The sequence below is a fragment of the Mus caroli genome, chromosome 1 (assembly GCF_900094665.2).
Source record: "Mus caroli chromosome 1, CAROLI_EIJ_v1.1, whole genome shotgun sequence".
Classification (NCBI taxonomy): domain Eukaryota; kingdom Metazoa; phylum Chordata; class Mammalia; order Rodentia; family Muridae; genus Mus; species Mus caroli.
In genome coordinates, this window is record NC_034570.1 from 80,705,431 (window position 1) to 80,720,772 (window position 15,342).

At 43.6% G+C, this 15,342-nt stretch overlaps 2 protein-coding genes across 11 annotated transcripts in view; both read left to right on the forward strand.

Annotated features, from left to right (window-relative positions):
- Positions 1–2,444, forward strand: part of LOC110283898 (UDP-glucuronosyltransferase 1-6) — a 124,380-nt gene extending 121,936 nt beyond the window's left edge. For all 6 annotated transcript variants that reach the window (XM_021149605.1, XM_021149689.2, XM_021149532.2 and 3 more), the window contains one exon: positions 1,570–2,444. In XM_021149605.1, coding sequence (XP_021005264.1) covers positions 1,570–1,867 — 298 coding nt within the window. In that variant the 3' untranslated portion in view covers positions 1,868–2,444. The remainder of the gene's footprint in view (positions 1–1,569) is intronic.
- Positions 2,445–10,588: 8,144 nt separating this feature from the next.
- Mroh2a (maestro heat like repeat family member 2A) overlaps positions 10,589–15,342 on the forward strand; it is a 33,276-nt gene continuing 28,522 nt past the window's right edge. For 4 of the 5 annotated variants that reach the window (XM_021169090.2, XM_021169104.2, XM_021169116.2 and 1 more), the window contains exons 1-5: positions 10,589–10,785; positions 11,618–11,711; positions 11,792–11,973; positions 13,945–14,076; positions 14,219–14,381. In XM_021169090.2, coding sequence (XP_021024749.1) covers positions 11,633–11,711; positions 11,792–11,973; positions 13,945–14,076; positions 14,219–14,381 — 556 coding nt within the window. In that variant the 5' untranslated portion in view covers positions 10,589–10,785; positions 11,618–11,632. Of the gene's footprint in view, positions 10,798–11,617; positions 11,712–11,791; positions 11,974–13,944; positions 14,077–14,218; positions 14,382–15,342 lie in introns of all 5 variants that reach the window. The other variant, XM_021169096.2, reaches the window with a different exon arrangement.

The window sequence follows — 15,342 nt, forward strand, 5'->3', positions numbered from 1 at the left end:
ATTTAAAATCTTCAATTAAAAATAATATCACCAGAGTAGGCATCTTATCTCTTAGATCCTGCCAAGAGAGAAATGTCCCATTAAAAGATGTGTAGGGGTGGTGCTGGAGAGATGCAGCACTCTGTGGGTGGGTAAGAGCCCTTGCTGTGTAGTACAGAGGACTGAGTCAACCTCCAGCATTTATGTGAGATGCCAGGCCTCAGCACAGTGGAAAGGAGAGGCAGGAGAATTGCTGGGGCTTGCTAGCCACCTGCCTAGATCTAGATCCCATGAGAGACTGTCTCAAAGAAATAAAGTGAAGTGCCACAGAGGAGAACATTGTCTTACAGCCCTTGAGTGAAAGCATAGACACATGTCTGCACAGACACAGATGTGTTAGTGCACATGACTGCATGCACAAACACACACACACACACACACCATGAGATTGCTTGATCTCTACTTGAAATTTAGTATATTGCTGTCAAGGTTACTGGAACTATTTTGTTGAAAAGCTCTGGGAAGACCAGCATGGTGACAGACATTTATAATCTCAGCACTTTGGTGACAGGGCGATCGCTACAAGTTCAAGAAGAATTCAAAGCTATATAGTCAAGATTCTATCTTAAGACAAAGCCAACCAAACAAACACAAATAAACAACAGCAAATCCCCAGACAACAATTTAAAAGGTAGGGAGGTGGAACCATGGCTCGGCAGTTAGGAGAGCACTTGCTGCTCTTCCATACAACCTTATTTTGTTTCCCAGCTCTAGGGGAATCCAGTGCCCCCTTCTGGCCTCCAGGGGCACTGCACTCATGTGTGCACACACATAGAGACTCAAACACATAAACACAATAAAAATAATATCTTAAAAGCAATACCACAAAATTTTAGAAGAAATAGTGGCCAGTGGTAGATTTAACCCAGCAGCAGCATTTGGTGTACTCATGAGAACATGTATGTGAAAGTTTCAGGCACATGCCTTACTTAGCCTGTTTTCTGCTGCAATAACAGAATATCCAGAACGCCATGGCTTATGAAGGATGAAAGTTTATTTGGCTCACAGTTCTAGAAGTTGTTGGTCTAATGCTGCCTCTCCACATGGTAGAAACCTGGAGGTTCAAAGGATGTGTATATGCAAGAGACAAAATGCAAATGACATCCATGCTTGATCACAACCTGCTCTCAAAGTGACACGTTCCAGCTCTGGGGACAAAGGCCACCATCTCTCTCAATGGCTTCTTACCTCCCAAAGGTTCTACCACCTCTCTGTACCTTCACCTCAGGGACCAAAGTTCTCACACATGAGCTTGTAGGCAGCACATTCAAACCACACTACCCTTTCATCTATAGTTCATGCCTCCTCAACTTCATTTTACCATAAGGAAGGCATAATATAATTTCCTACAAAAAAAAATCACTAAAAGCAAAAAAAAAAAAAAAAAAAGAAAGAAAAAGAAAGAAAGAATGAAAGGAAGGAAATCTGGTTATATTAGAAGCACACTTCTCTTCTTAACTGGAGTCAAGCGTAAGGGAATGCTGTCTGTTACGTGGGTGTTCCAGGCACTAACAATTGCCTTGTGTTCAGTTACAAGGAGAACATCATGCGCCTCTCCAGCCTTCACAAGGACCGTCCTATAGAGCCTCTGGACCTGGCTGTGTTCTGGGTGGAATATGTGATGAGGCACAAGGGGGCACCACACCTGCGCCCGGCTGCCCATGACCTCACCTGGTATCAGTATCACTCCTTGGATGTGATTGGCTTCCTCCTGGCCATTGTGTTGACAATGGTCTTCATTGTCTTTAAATGTTGTGCCTATGGCTGCCGGAAATGCTTTGGGGGAAAGGGGCGAGTGAAGAAATCACACAAATCCAAGACCCATTGAGAATTGAGGGGAAGTGAAGGAGTATTAGTCTATTATCTGATCAGTTGAAACTTGGAAACAAGTGTTAAATCCATGTTGTTTTTATTAGGGAAATAATTCACCATACATTATACATTCAGCACATTTAAAAAAATAATAATAACAATCTAATTGCTGGCCACACCCATCAGGGAAGGTTCTAGTATATGTGATGTGCTTCTCCAGTATCTTCAGTCTGGACAACTCTTGCCATCTGTTGGTAATTTACAGAAAGTCTGGCACTCTGCCTTCAGTGACAGCCCCATAGTGTCCCCTGCTCCCGCCAGCTGATGGCTTTCTCCCCTGGATTCTCAGACTGCTGTGGACGTCTCCAGTGTTAGTCATTCTTCATTGTGTTCATGCATTATGGGTGGCACGACCTTTGGAGCTTTGGAAGAAAAAGATGAGGCTGTGACACTGATGGCCCTGTGTTTGAGATAATAATTGTTGCTTGTGCCTGAATTTGATGAAAACCAAAGTATGTTCTAAGGCAAGTACATCTTCTGTTGTGTTCCCAAACCAAGAACTTATCAATAAATTCATATAAATTGTATCACTACTCTTCTTTTCATTGGTGTTGTATTTATTTGTTGTCAAAGTATATCCTCTAATTGTAAAAGCACTACCTGATCATGATGCAGAACTTGAAAACTAGAACAGATTCACACAGGTGTACATACACACAAGAAAGGAATCAGCTGTAACTACAGTGCTCACGAATAACCAGCTGCTGCCTAATTTGATTCTGAGTCTTCCAAAGGTGCATTGGCTGATGGCTTGCAGCCTTGCTGATACTCAGCCTGTGATATCACTGGGAAGTTGTGCAACCATTAAGTGGCAGTCTAGTGTGAGAAAGCTAGGTCTCTGGAGGTGTTCCTTTGAAGGAGATACAGGGATAGAGGTACCTTCTCTCTCTTTGTTCCCTTACTATCCTGAAACAAGAAGGTTCCGGGACAGTCTCTTTGAGCATTCTCTTCTCTTACACAGGTCCCAAAGCAACATAACCACATGATCAGTGATGGAAAGTCTATAGCTAGCCCAAAATAAACCTTTGCTCATGAGTTGCTACATCTCAGGTATTTGTTACAGTAACATAAAGTTTATTAACACACCTATTGTTTTGACAAATACACATAAAACATTACAGACATTCTGTATTAGTCAGTTTTGCATCAGCATAATGAAATAACCAAAGCAAGTAAGTTAAAAGAGAGAAGGGCTGTTTAACTTTGAGGTTATCTTGCTTTGGCTCAGTTCTGTGAGGGTAACAGAAGGTGGCATATCAAACAGGAGCATGTACATGAACAAACCATGAATTATATCTTGAGGCAGGAACAGGGAGCTGGAGTCTGGGCTGTCACAATCCTCCTTGAGGAAGATCTTTAATGACTTATGGGCAGTTTAATAGGCCCTACCTGGAAAAAAAAAGTTTCCCCTGCTTTTCAATAGCACACACTGAAGACCAAGCTTTTATCACATGGCTCTTTGGGGGCATTTCAGATTCAAGCTATATATTCTGACCAAAAGTTCCAAAAGTTCATGTCCATTTCACAATTTTAAAAAAATGGATTAATGCCAGATCTTAATCTAAAGAGGCAGGGGCAAGTAGATCTCTGAGTACAAAGGCACCATGGTCCACAAAGCAAGTTCCAAGACATTTGAGACCTCATAATGGAGTAATTCTTTGTCTAAAGCCAGTCCCAAGATCTACTGTTCTCGCAATGAAAGTCTAAGTCCAAAGTCTCATCAAGGACAATTGTGAGCCTCTGTAAAAAGAAAGAACCAGAAAAACAAATACTAAAACAAAACAAAACCCAAATCACACACAAACTCATTGGAGCTCAGACATCATGTAAACGCCCCCTATTCTGAAAGGGAGTCATGGAGAAATAAAAAGAGGCACCATCCCCAAATAAGAAAAGGGGAAACATCAAACACCAAAGATCTTTGTCTGGTACCAAGAACTCACTATGGTGGAATGAACACTCCCAACCAGCATGGCCATTTGCACTTCTGTGACTTCAGAGGTTGCATCCTACTGTGCCTGCTCTTTCAAACTGATTTTCACACTTCCTGGATCCTTCCCTCCCTGGTTGACAGGTTGATTGCATCTCTTCTGACCTTGGATCTTTATTATAGCTTTGGCTTCTCTCCCTCAGCTTTACTGCTTAACACTGCATTGGGTGTGGCAGTCTAGCTAGACAGCTCTGCCTGTTTTCCCAGGCTTTGAGATCTGGTGGAAGCCTCCATGACCACATAACTTATAATTTGCATAACTGTAAAACCAGCATCCAATGGATGTCATTTGGGTCTTTTGCTGAAAATATGGAATAAAGGCTGGCTGGATGCAGAGATGTGAAACCTGGATAGCCATGGGAACACAAAGTACCCTCTATCTCCTGGAACCATTGGAAAAGCTTAGAAATGGATTTTACTTGTCTTGAGTTTGCACAGGTCTTGGGCATGCTGTCCTAACTGCTTTGTATTCATGTGAGAAACTGCCCTAATGTATCCAGGAAACATTTTTTTTCTTACAGTCATCCATTGCCTCTGACTCCTACAATCTTTCTGTTCCCCTACTTCCACAAAACCTCTGAGTCTTGGAAGGAGGATGTAGGATACAGATATTATCTTGGAGGCTGAACAGTCTAAAGTCTCTTATTCTCTGCATCTTGATCAGTTGTGGGTCTTTATGGTAATCATCATCTACTACCAAAAGGAGCTCCTCTGATGAGGGTTGAGAGATCCACTAATCTACGGGTAGAGCAATGCATCATTAGGAACAAGTTTAAAGCAATGGCCATCTAGTAGAGCAACAGTAGCAGTAGGCTCTCTTTTGGAACTATGACCTGTCTACACATGGAATCTTGAACCAGAAATTAATGCCAAGTATAAATTTCAGCTTACGGAGAGTGCTTTAATTTCATTCAGAAAGTTCTTGGTTGCTCTCATGCCACCACTGTACCAGTGAGCATGTCTTGCCTGGCCAGTCATTACTGTAGCTCACTGTGTTCATACATGGGGTAGGATTGGTGATTATTTTCTCTGGTAGTGTACATAGCACCTTCCATCACTATGAAAATTAGCAAGAAGGAGTAGAGTTTCTGGAAGACTACCATTTCGAGTTATTTGGGCTCTGTGACTCAAGGATGTAGTGTTTTCAGCAATAGTGCTTTACCATCAAATTCTGGTAGGTAATCAAGAGCATTGGCAATTGCCTGTAATATTGGGGGAGTCCAGAGGAATCCCAGTGGCCAGCAACTCCAAAGATACAAATGAAAAATATACCAAGAAAGAAATCAAGAAAGTAATTCCATTCATAATAGTCTCAAAAGTATCTTGGAATATATCTAAGGAAGTGTAAGACTCATATAATGAACATTTAATATACTGAAAAGAGAAACTGAGGGAGATTCCAGGAGATGAAAAGACTTCTCATGTTCATAGATTGGCATAATTGATATTGAGAAAGTAGCCATTTCACCAAAAGCCATCTCGTTGTAATTCACCAATATTCCAATGCAATTCTTTATAGAAAATTGAAAACTAATCTTAAATTTTACATGGAAACCCAAAGACCCATGATAGTTGAAACAATCTTGAACAATAAAAACTCTGGGAAGTATCACCTTCCAGGTTTCAAGTTAATAGTCCAGAGCTGTAGTCCTAAGAACAACATGGTCCTAGCATGAAAACAGAAACATTAATCAATGGAACAGAATTGAGGATGCAGATATAAATCACACAGCTAAAGCCACTGTATTTTTTGCCACGTAACCCACAACACCTTGGAATAAAGGCAGCACCTTCTACGAATGATGCTGGTCCAACTGGAAACTTACATGTAGAAGAATGAAATGAGCTCTTTATGTCCCACCCAGCACAAATTCATCTCCAGATGGATCAACATAAGACCTGCTTAGCCCACACTCTCTCTCAGGTCAGCGACAGAGTACATCCATATTATTCTGATTCCTCCCCAAAGAATGAGCATTGAGCATTACCAGCTCATCTCAGCATTGTAAGTCTTCTCGAGAATTCTCTTCCAAATTCTCCCATTAATCAATTCTAACAATTCTTCCAACCTCTGGAGAGTAATGATTTCACACTTGGTACCAGTTTTCTCTCTACAATATCTTCATTTTACTATATGGAAACACAAAAAACAAGTTACTGATAAATATGAGATTTATATAACATATACATTTAGGTTCATTTTTTACTTCCTAGTTAATACCCAAAGAAGTGAAGCTGGAAAGCTTAATGGAATTGGGACACCAAAGAATTAATTGTATGTGAATCAATCATCATTGTCATAAACTTAAAACTAAAAAAAAAGAAAAAGAAATTTTGGCTTGGAAAACCAATATAGCCCACTAATTACTTACCAGCTTCATTGTCCAAGTGCCCTCTATAGACAATTGATTAAAGGACATTTTGCTTTTAAAAAGTGTGTGTGTGTGTGTGTGTGTGTGTCTGTGTGTCTGTGTGTCTGTGTGTCTGTGTGTGTGTGTCTGTGTGTGTGTGTCTGTGTGTGTGTGTGTATTGTGTGTTTGTCTTAGTCAGGGTTTGTATTCCTACACAAAACATCATGACCAAGAAGCAAATTGAAAAGGGAAGGGTTTATTCAGCTTACATTTCCACATTGCTGTTCATCACCAAAGAAAGACAGGACTGGAACTCACACAGGGCAGGAACTTGGAGGCAGTAGCTGATGTAGAGGCCATGGAAGAATGTTACTTACGGGCTTGCTTCCCCTAGCTTGCTCAGCTTGCTTTCTTGTACAACCCAGGACTACCAACCCAGGGATGGCATCACCTACTATGGCTAGGCCCTCCCCACTTGATCACTAATTGAGAAAACACCTTACAGCTGGATTTCATGGAGACAGTTTCTTAAGGGAGGCTCCTTTCTCTGTGGTAACTCCAGCTTGTGTCAAGGTGACACACAAAAGCAGCCAGTACAGAGTGCCAGCATGTATGTGCACTGTGTGTGTGCAGATACCTGTGGATGCCAGAAGAGGGGACCAGATGCCCTAGAACAGGAGTTGGTTAGAAACTGTCATGTGGGTGCTGAGAATCAAGCCCAGGTTCTCAGCAATAGCAGTAAGTGCTTTTAACCACCAAGCCATCCCTCCAGCTTTGGCATTTTGCTTTTTGTTATGCTTTGCACATTCATGCTGGGTGCCATTTTAAAAGATGTTCCCTATCTCTACCCTGCTGACAGCTACAGCCTTTTGGTATGACTCTGAAACTCTTCCCCTCAAGGTGAGGCATGTGTTTGTCCTTAGAGTCCTGACTTGCCTCAGCTCATAGAAGGAATTGGTGCCCATTCAAAGTTGAGTCCCCACCAGAATCCCTCATTTCTCCTCATTCTCTTGGATCTTGCTGCATTGCAATGAGAACTACCCAAGTGAGCCTTGCCACATGGCACCTCCACACTAGTATCTTCTCTGCCAACAGCAAGCCCTTTGCACAAAGTGACTCCAGTTGTACTTAGCTAGATGCGACCCAACTCAGCACAGCTAGGTGACCTGTGAACAATAATTTGTTGTTTCAGACATTGAATTTTGAAAATGTTTGGTACACATCAATTGCTGACACATTTACTTCTGGTTCTAACTCATACGATACTTGTGTATTATATCTGAACACCTCAGAGGGCAAAGGCATGTTCTAGTCCTATATCCAACATGGACAACAGAAAACATGCAAACCTTGTAGGCTTGCAGTCAACACACATAGTTTTTAACCCCAAACATATGACTTGAGAGATCACTGAAGGTCATGAGAAGGCCCAGTGGGGAGGTGGAAGAGGTTGTGAACAACTGTCTTTATATTTTGTTTCATGTTGACTAATGTGTCTCCAATGGCCAGAATGAGGAACAGTGCTGGGGTTTATGGGAAAGATGTATTTGGTGTGGAGTGCAGGGAAGTCATTCTAATTTTGTGAGTGTGTGTGTGTGTGTGTGTGTGTATGCATGAGTAGGTATACATGAGACTGTGTGAGGAGGCCAGAAAAGGATGTTGGGTATCCTGCTCTATCACTTTTTACCTTATTTCCTTGAAGCAGAGTCTCTCACTGAACCTGAAATTTCTGTTTTAGCTAGCTGGCCAGCTGCCACACCACCTCCAGTAGGATCTGTGTGACAAGTTCTACAGACTAAGGAGATTGACCTCTAAAGGGGGAGGCCTCCTGGAACCAGTTGTGGAACTCTTTGCTGGAGAAAAAAATATTGAGCCGTAGTTCTCATTGCAATCTATCTGTTTTGTTTTCTCTTATTCCTTTTCTTATTTACATGTTCCTGGTAGCCTAGGCCAAGATCTTAAGCAAGAATAATGGGCAAGAAACCATCCCTAGAGATGGGGCCACTAACATGACCTTATCCCCAGGGAAACCAACACTTTACTTTCGAAATCATTTACAAAACTATTATGATAAAAACTTTCCCAACAATAAAATTTCATATGGCTACATGTGTGCCATCGGAGGTGAATTTTGGCATATGGTAAAGAAAGCCTTAATTAGAAAGAATTAAAATAGTTTAAATTTATACATTGAAGATTTTAAAAAATCAGGCACTAGATGTTAAATAATTGACCCTGGGGCTGGAAAGTTAGTTCAGTGGTTGAGAGCACTGACCGTTAAAGATTTATTAACCTGCTCCTGGAGATATGCCACTAGCCTTGGATGATAGCCCCCACTAAATACATCCTTTTAGAATTGTTATATTTTGATGATTTATAATGATGTTACCTGTTCTGTTTGTGATTCACTGAATACATAGTTTCAGAGTTGTAATGCTTGGATGATTTTTGTGCTTTACTGTGCCAAATGATTTTTGTTGGTATCTGTGATTGTTTCACTGGATATAGTTTCTAAGAGATGTAATGTTTGGTTTTTTAATGTATAAAATCCCCTGCTTGAAAGCTGCAAAATACTCCCAGAATCAAACTGCCTCTGTGTTTGTTTCTGTTTGTCATCACCGAATCCTTACCCACCTAGCTTCAAGGACCCTCATTCCAGGGATCCCCATACCCAACTGAGGTGATCCATGGCAGTCAGTCACCAAGTTCCCAAGAGTCATCCATCTCCACCCCCAAATCTGAAATTATGAAAACACACAGAGTCATGACTGGCTTTTTATGTGGGTGCTAGAGTTCAAACTAGGGCACTTATTCTTAGGGAGCTAGTGTTCACTCACTGAGCCATCTGTCCAGCCCCAAAACTCATATTTTAACCTTTTAAATTGCATGGAGTAGAAATGGGATGGAGTGAAGAGTTAGAAGCAAGCAGGTAGAGGTGAAGTAACTCTGTCCTGGGTTGCTTTCCAATGTAATAAACATCATGAACAAAAGCATCTTGGGAAGAAAAGAGTTTATTTGGCTGATACATTCCAATCACAGTCAGTTAAGCCAAGGCAGGAACCCAGAAACAGGAACTGAAGCAGAGGCCACGGGGGAATGCTACTCACTGGCTTGCTCTCATGTTTTCTCAGTCTGCTTTTTCATATAACCCAAGACCACTTTTCCAGGAGTGGCACTGGGCACAGTGGACTAAGCATTCTAACATGATCATGAATCAAGAAATTATCCCAGTGCTGGAAAGATGACGTGAATGTTAAGAGCACTAGCTGCTCTTGAAGTGGACCTGTGTTCAATTCTCAGCACTCACACAGTGGCTCATAACCATCTTTAATTTCAGTTCCAGGTGATCCAGTGCCCTCTTCTGAGCTCCATGGGTACAAGTTTTGTATGTTGTACAGATATAACCCGCAGGCAAAACACCCACACGTGTAAATAGATAATTTTTAAAGATTAAAAAAGAGAGAGAGAGAGAGAATGTCCCACGGACTTACTAACAGGCCAATCTGATGAAGGCATTTTCTCAGCTAAGGTTCCCATTTCCCAGACAACCTTAGCTTATGTCAAATTGTCAAAAACAAAACAAAACAAAACAAAACAAAACAAAACAAAACAAAACAAAACAAAACAAAACATTGTATCCATCAGTCAGTACAAACTCTCACTTGGCAAGATGGGCAGACTCAAAATGGAATTTTAATAAAGAAGCCGTGGGTCAATATGACTCGGAGTCAATCTGTTAACCTGAAATGCATGAAGGATGTCCCTTAGACCGATGCTTTTTGTTGTACAAACTGCTGATCTTGACCAGATCTCTTAGCAACAGGTGATCAGGAGGTCTTTTGAGGCCCACCTTTGGTTTACGGAAGAATACTTATTCTTCTCTGTCTTTGAAATTCCTTATCTTCTGAGACTCTCCCAGTGAGAACACACCTCCTCACCTGGTTTCTGGTCCAGTTGTGAGAACACACCTTTTCACCTGGCTTCTGGTCCAGTTGTTAGAACACACTTCCTCACCTGGCTGTTGAGTAGCCCTAGTGACGAAGGAGGTCTCTCCTCACCGCCATCCCATGCTCTTCCCTCCATTCAGCTGCCTTGACTCCACCTTTCTATACTGGGCTCTACCTCCACCCCTTTGATCCTTGGTTGTAACCCCCACTAGTGATTTCCTTTTCCCAAACAGGCCACCATACATCACCACACACCTCTGGGTATAGAAATATTTAGTGGAGACTTGATGTGAAGCTTTAATTTCAGCTCAATGTACCTGGAGCTCTGGTTGAGAGTGCCTTGGGGAGGCAGTTGGATCTCAAAGTTCCAAGGGTCTGGGAGATAACTGTGATGGTTCTAATGAAACCTCCAGCCATGCAAGGAGTCCTGCTCCTCATGAGGATTACCATGGAGGAGGCTGAGTGTCTGTGGTGGACATTGGGTCCTCCCATTGTTCATATTTTCTTTGGTGAATATTAGATAAAAAGCAGTGATCTTCCTCAGCCAACATTTTTTGTTCTACCCAGACGAGGACTTCGTGACAAGGCCAGTGTTCAGGTCCTGGGAATCCTCTGAAGTGCTATTCTGGGTTGAGGGTTGAGGAACTGGGGCTGGGGGAGGAAGTATCTGGGGAACTTTGGTCCTCTGAGAGGGACATCTGTTCTGGTTCATCTTTTATTAAGAAACTTTGGGTATTGAACAGCCATTGAAGTTAGTGAGATGGCTGAATTCCATAGTCCCAAATTTGTAATGCCTAGAGAAGAGGGAGGGTATTGTCTTTACTAAGCATATTGGTTTATTACTGTGTGACAAAGTATAACTGCCTTAGTAGATTAAAAATGTTCCCACTATCTCAGTTTCTACATGGGCAGGAGTCTGGGTGTGGCTTGCCTGGGCCCACTGCTCATGGTCTTAGAGGATGCAGCCAAGTTGTGGGCAATGTTACTTTTCTCTTTTGCACTCAATAACCTTTCCTCTGCATGTGACGGTTGGCACAACTCAGTTCCTGTAGTTACAGGACTGGGAACCCCAGTTTCAAACCACATGGTCCCTCCATAGGCAGCACACATCACTAGTCTTTCCTCTCCGTGATGGCAGAGTGTCTTTTTCTAGTCTGTGAAGAGCCCCATGTGAACAATGTGATCCTGGAAGTAATTTCCCATCACCTTTGCCAACAACACAAGCAACTCAAGAGAGGGAATTCCTATAAGCACTGCATCTAAGGGGACATCCTGTTCCTTTTACCTTATTTAATGGTTCAAATGGAGTCACAGATTCTACCCACACGGAAGGGTTTTAAAAAGGTTGTGAGCTCCTGGGAGGTCATCTTAGGGAGTGTTGTCACATGGAGTATTTATTAATCTCATCCATCTTGAAGGCGCTTGAGGAGACAATGAAAGAAGCCACTGAATTGAATGAAGACATGTTGGAGGAAGCAGAGCATCTGGCACTTCTAGAGCCAGAGGATGATGGTAAGGAAGTCAACCACATCACCACACCACTGGTCCCTCTTGGGCCACTCAACACCACACCTACACCATCTTTGTGTCAGGTACATTCTTCCAAGTCACCAACCTCCTAAACATCATGGACAGTGAATCAGCAAAGACAGACACCACAGGGCCAGGCCTGGACATGCGGAAGACCTTGGCTTCAGTGATAATCACAGAGAAGGCTACCACGGATCCCTGTGTAGTGATGAACGCGCTCATCCGCTGCCTGCAGGTGCCAGAGGTAGGGACACACTAAGCCGCCAGACCTCCTCTTTGACCAGATACATTTAGATGCCTGGGAGTCCACCTACCATTCAGCACACCTTTTCAGTCACCATGAACACAGTGTGAAGGGCCAAGATGCAGAGATGGCTGACACCAGAGGCACTCATATTCCTCAGGGCTAGTTGGGGTTAGAGTGATCTGTTTGGGAGGCAATTTTGTGTCTGGTGTGGTAGGATTGGGAGGCCCCTGGTTGGTGGGGACTGGTCTCAGGATTGACTGGGATTGCAGTCTGCTCAGGTTGTCATAAACTGTGTGGCTAAAACTCCAGATGTGTATTTCCTCTTGGTTCTACATCCTAAAAGGCCAAAGTCAAGATGCCCAATGATCTTGTTTCTGTTAAGGCTCCTCCTGGCCTACTGACAGCTGCCCTGACACCATCTTCATGGTTTTTCCTCTGTGGCAGTGATTCTCAACCTGTGGGTCATGACTCCTCTGAGGGTTGTATATCAAATAGTTACATAACAGTAGCAAAATTATGGGTGTGGTAGCAACAAAATAATTTTATGGTTGGGAGTCACCACAACATGAGGAACTGTATTCAGGGGTTCCTAAGAACATTAGGAAGCTTGAGAACCACTGATTTATGCAGAGAGACAGATACAGGGAGCTCCAGTTTTTCCAAACAGTTACCAGTCCCTGTGGATCAGGGCCCCACCCTTCTGACATTATTAAGTCCAAGTTACCTCCCAAAGGCCCCCCTCAAAATGCTATTCAACTTAGGGGGTTTACATCAACATATAGATCTTTGAGGGAATCCAATTCAGTCTATAATAGACTTTGTTTTCTACCTCAAAAAGCATTCACACAAGCAAATGGTGAACTATCTCTTGGAGTTGGCTACCACCAGGAGGGGCAGGCTCTACAGCATTGCTCATCTGCAGACCTCAAGGCATCAGAAAGTACAAAAAAGAAAACATGATTATTTGCTGGTCTTTGACTATGCTTTAAGGTTTGTGTGGCAGGGACACTTAGGAAAACACCAAAAAAAAAAAAAAAAAAAAAAAAGGCTACTTCAGGGGCAATGATAACAATAAAGGCTGAGAACTTGGTCTAGTGCCACTAGTGCCATGAAGTCCTTACTGAACAGTTACTATGGTCTCACAGTTCCTCTGTGTTCAGAGTTCAAAGCCTAGACTCATGATGCTCCATGTAAAGTCACGCATGACTGAATAGCCCAGTCAGTAACATGCTTGCCTTGCAAGCCCAAGGATCCACGTAAATCCTCAGAACCCACGTAAAAATGCTAAGCCTGGTAGTGTGCACTTGTAATCCCAGCAATCAGGAGGCAGAGACAGGAGGATTCATGGGTCTGGATGGAGGAACCAGCCCAGTCTATCTGGCATGTTCCAGGCCAGTGAGAGACACCGTCTAATAAAAAAAACAAAAGCAAAACCAAACAACCCAAGGTGAGCAGCATTTAAGGAACAGCCCCTCAGGCTATCCTCTGACCTCCATCTGCATGCACACACACATGCACATATGCACTCATGCACATAGTAAGAATCATTCTCAAATGTAACTATCCAGATATGGCCTTGAGCACACAAGCCATCTGCCCAACTCCATCCTAAACCAGGACACCTTATTTGGTACTAAGTGCTGCCCACATAGAAGCTGTTTCCTGCCTGAGTCCTTGCCTCTTGGGCTCTCAAGCCTGACACTATTTAGTGTGTGAAGGACCTTGTGTGTTGACCAAATGACACCTTCCTCACTGACCGTTGACTGAGCCAAGAGAAAAGACTTTCAAGTTCTAGGGATGGGGACACTAGGGACGGGGACACTAGGGATGGGGAGTGTTGGGTGAGTGCACAGAATTGGGAAGGGCTGAAGATGGAGGAGACCTGAGACAAGATGTTGGGGAATGGAGATGGGGGTGGTACTGGGGAAAAGCCCCACCCCTGCTGCCACCTGCCATGCTTGCTCCTAGATTTCTACCCAGCGCAAAATGAACATCTACAACATCATGCAGGAGATCATCCAGCAGGAAGGGGAGATGGAGGAGCACTGTATACAAAGGCTGGTGGCCATTGCCTCCAAGCAGATGCGGGATATCACAGAGGTAGATTCCACCATGCCTTCCTTCTGCAGACCCAGGAGCTGGACTGCAGTTGAGCCTGGCCCAGGCTGTCTCATGAAACTGAGGCAGACTGAGCCTGATCAAACAAGGAGAGGGCTAGCGGTGCCTTTCTTGTTCCCTGCAGACGGAGGATTTTGAGACCGCCGAGGTGGCCAGTGAGACTCTGGTGGCTCTGTCCCGAAACCACTTCAGCTTGGTCATGTATGAACTGCAGCATCATCTCAAGCCTCTCAACCTCACTGACGAGTTTGTCATTGTCACTCTGGCCAAGCTGGCCAATGGCAATGGTAGGGGTCTGAGATCTTAACCCCAGTTCCTGGCCAGATTGAGCTGGCCTCTTGCTCTTCTGTCACTCAGTTTACCTCTGTTTCTGGCCCCACCCATTGCATTTCTCTCTCTTTCTCTGTGACATCCCCTCTGTGCCTAGTCCTTACCACTCAGATTCCCTTTTATTGTGTTTCTGATTCGCTTTCTCTCTGTCTGACTGTCTGTCTCCTCTCTTCACTTTTATCTCCCCACTCACCCCTACTCCGTTTTGTTTCTCCCCCGCTGTTTCTCTGCTCATTTTCTACTCCTTCTTTCCACCTGCAAAAGCCTATGGAACTCTTACCCCATGAGCCTGTGCTGGGTGCTGGGACCCAGTGGTGAGAAAAACCCATGTAGTTCCTGGCTTCTGTAGGGACCATAAACAAGGAAAGAGGGAAACAGATGCTTAGGAGATGACAGCTATGAAGAGGATGGCCGAGATGACTGTGTGAGAACAGCTATGGGAAGGGCTCCTAGTGAGACAGCTGCGTTCTAGCTGAGACTTGGGAGGAAGGTGTGTGTGCAGAGAGCTTGATGGAATTTAAAAAAAAATCCCACTTGAGAATACCATATGCAAAGGCACTGGGGCAGGAATGTGCTTGATTTATCTGAAGATCCAAGAGGTTCCTGTGGCTGGAGATGGGAATTAGGTGAGGGAGGCAGACTGGGATCAGCAATCCCAGGACTTCATTTAAGGTGCAGGAAGCTAGTAGAGATTTCTAAGGGGCAGTTGTCTGATGGAATTCCAGTTCTAGGAAGGCAATTCTGAACACTGTGTAGATGGAGGAGGGCTGGGGCAGGTTTAGTAGGTAGTGCACAGCAGGGAATGGATCCTGGTTGATGGGGCTTGCTGGGGCTCTGAGTGAAGGAGAGAATTAGTTCATCATTAGAAACTCACTGTGAGTCTAGAATCTGAGGAAATGTGGAGGGGTGCTCTCAGCT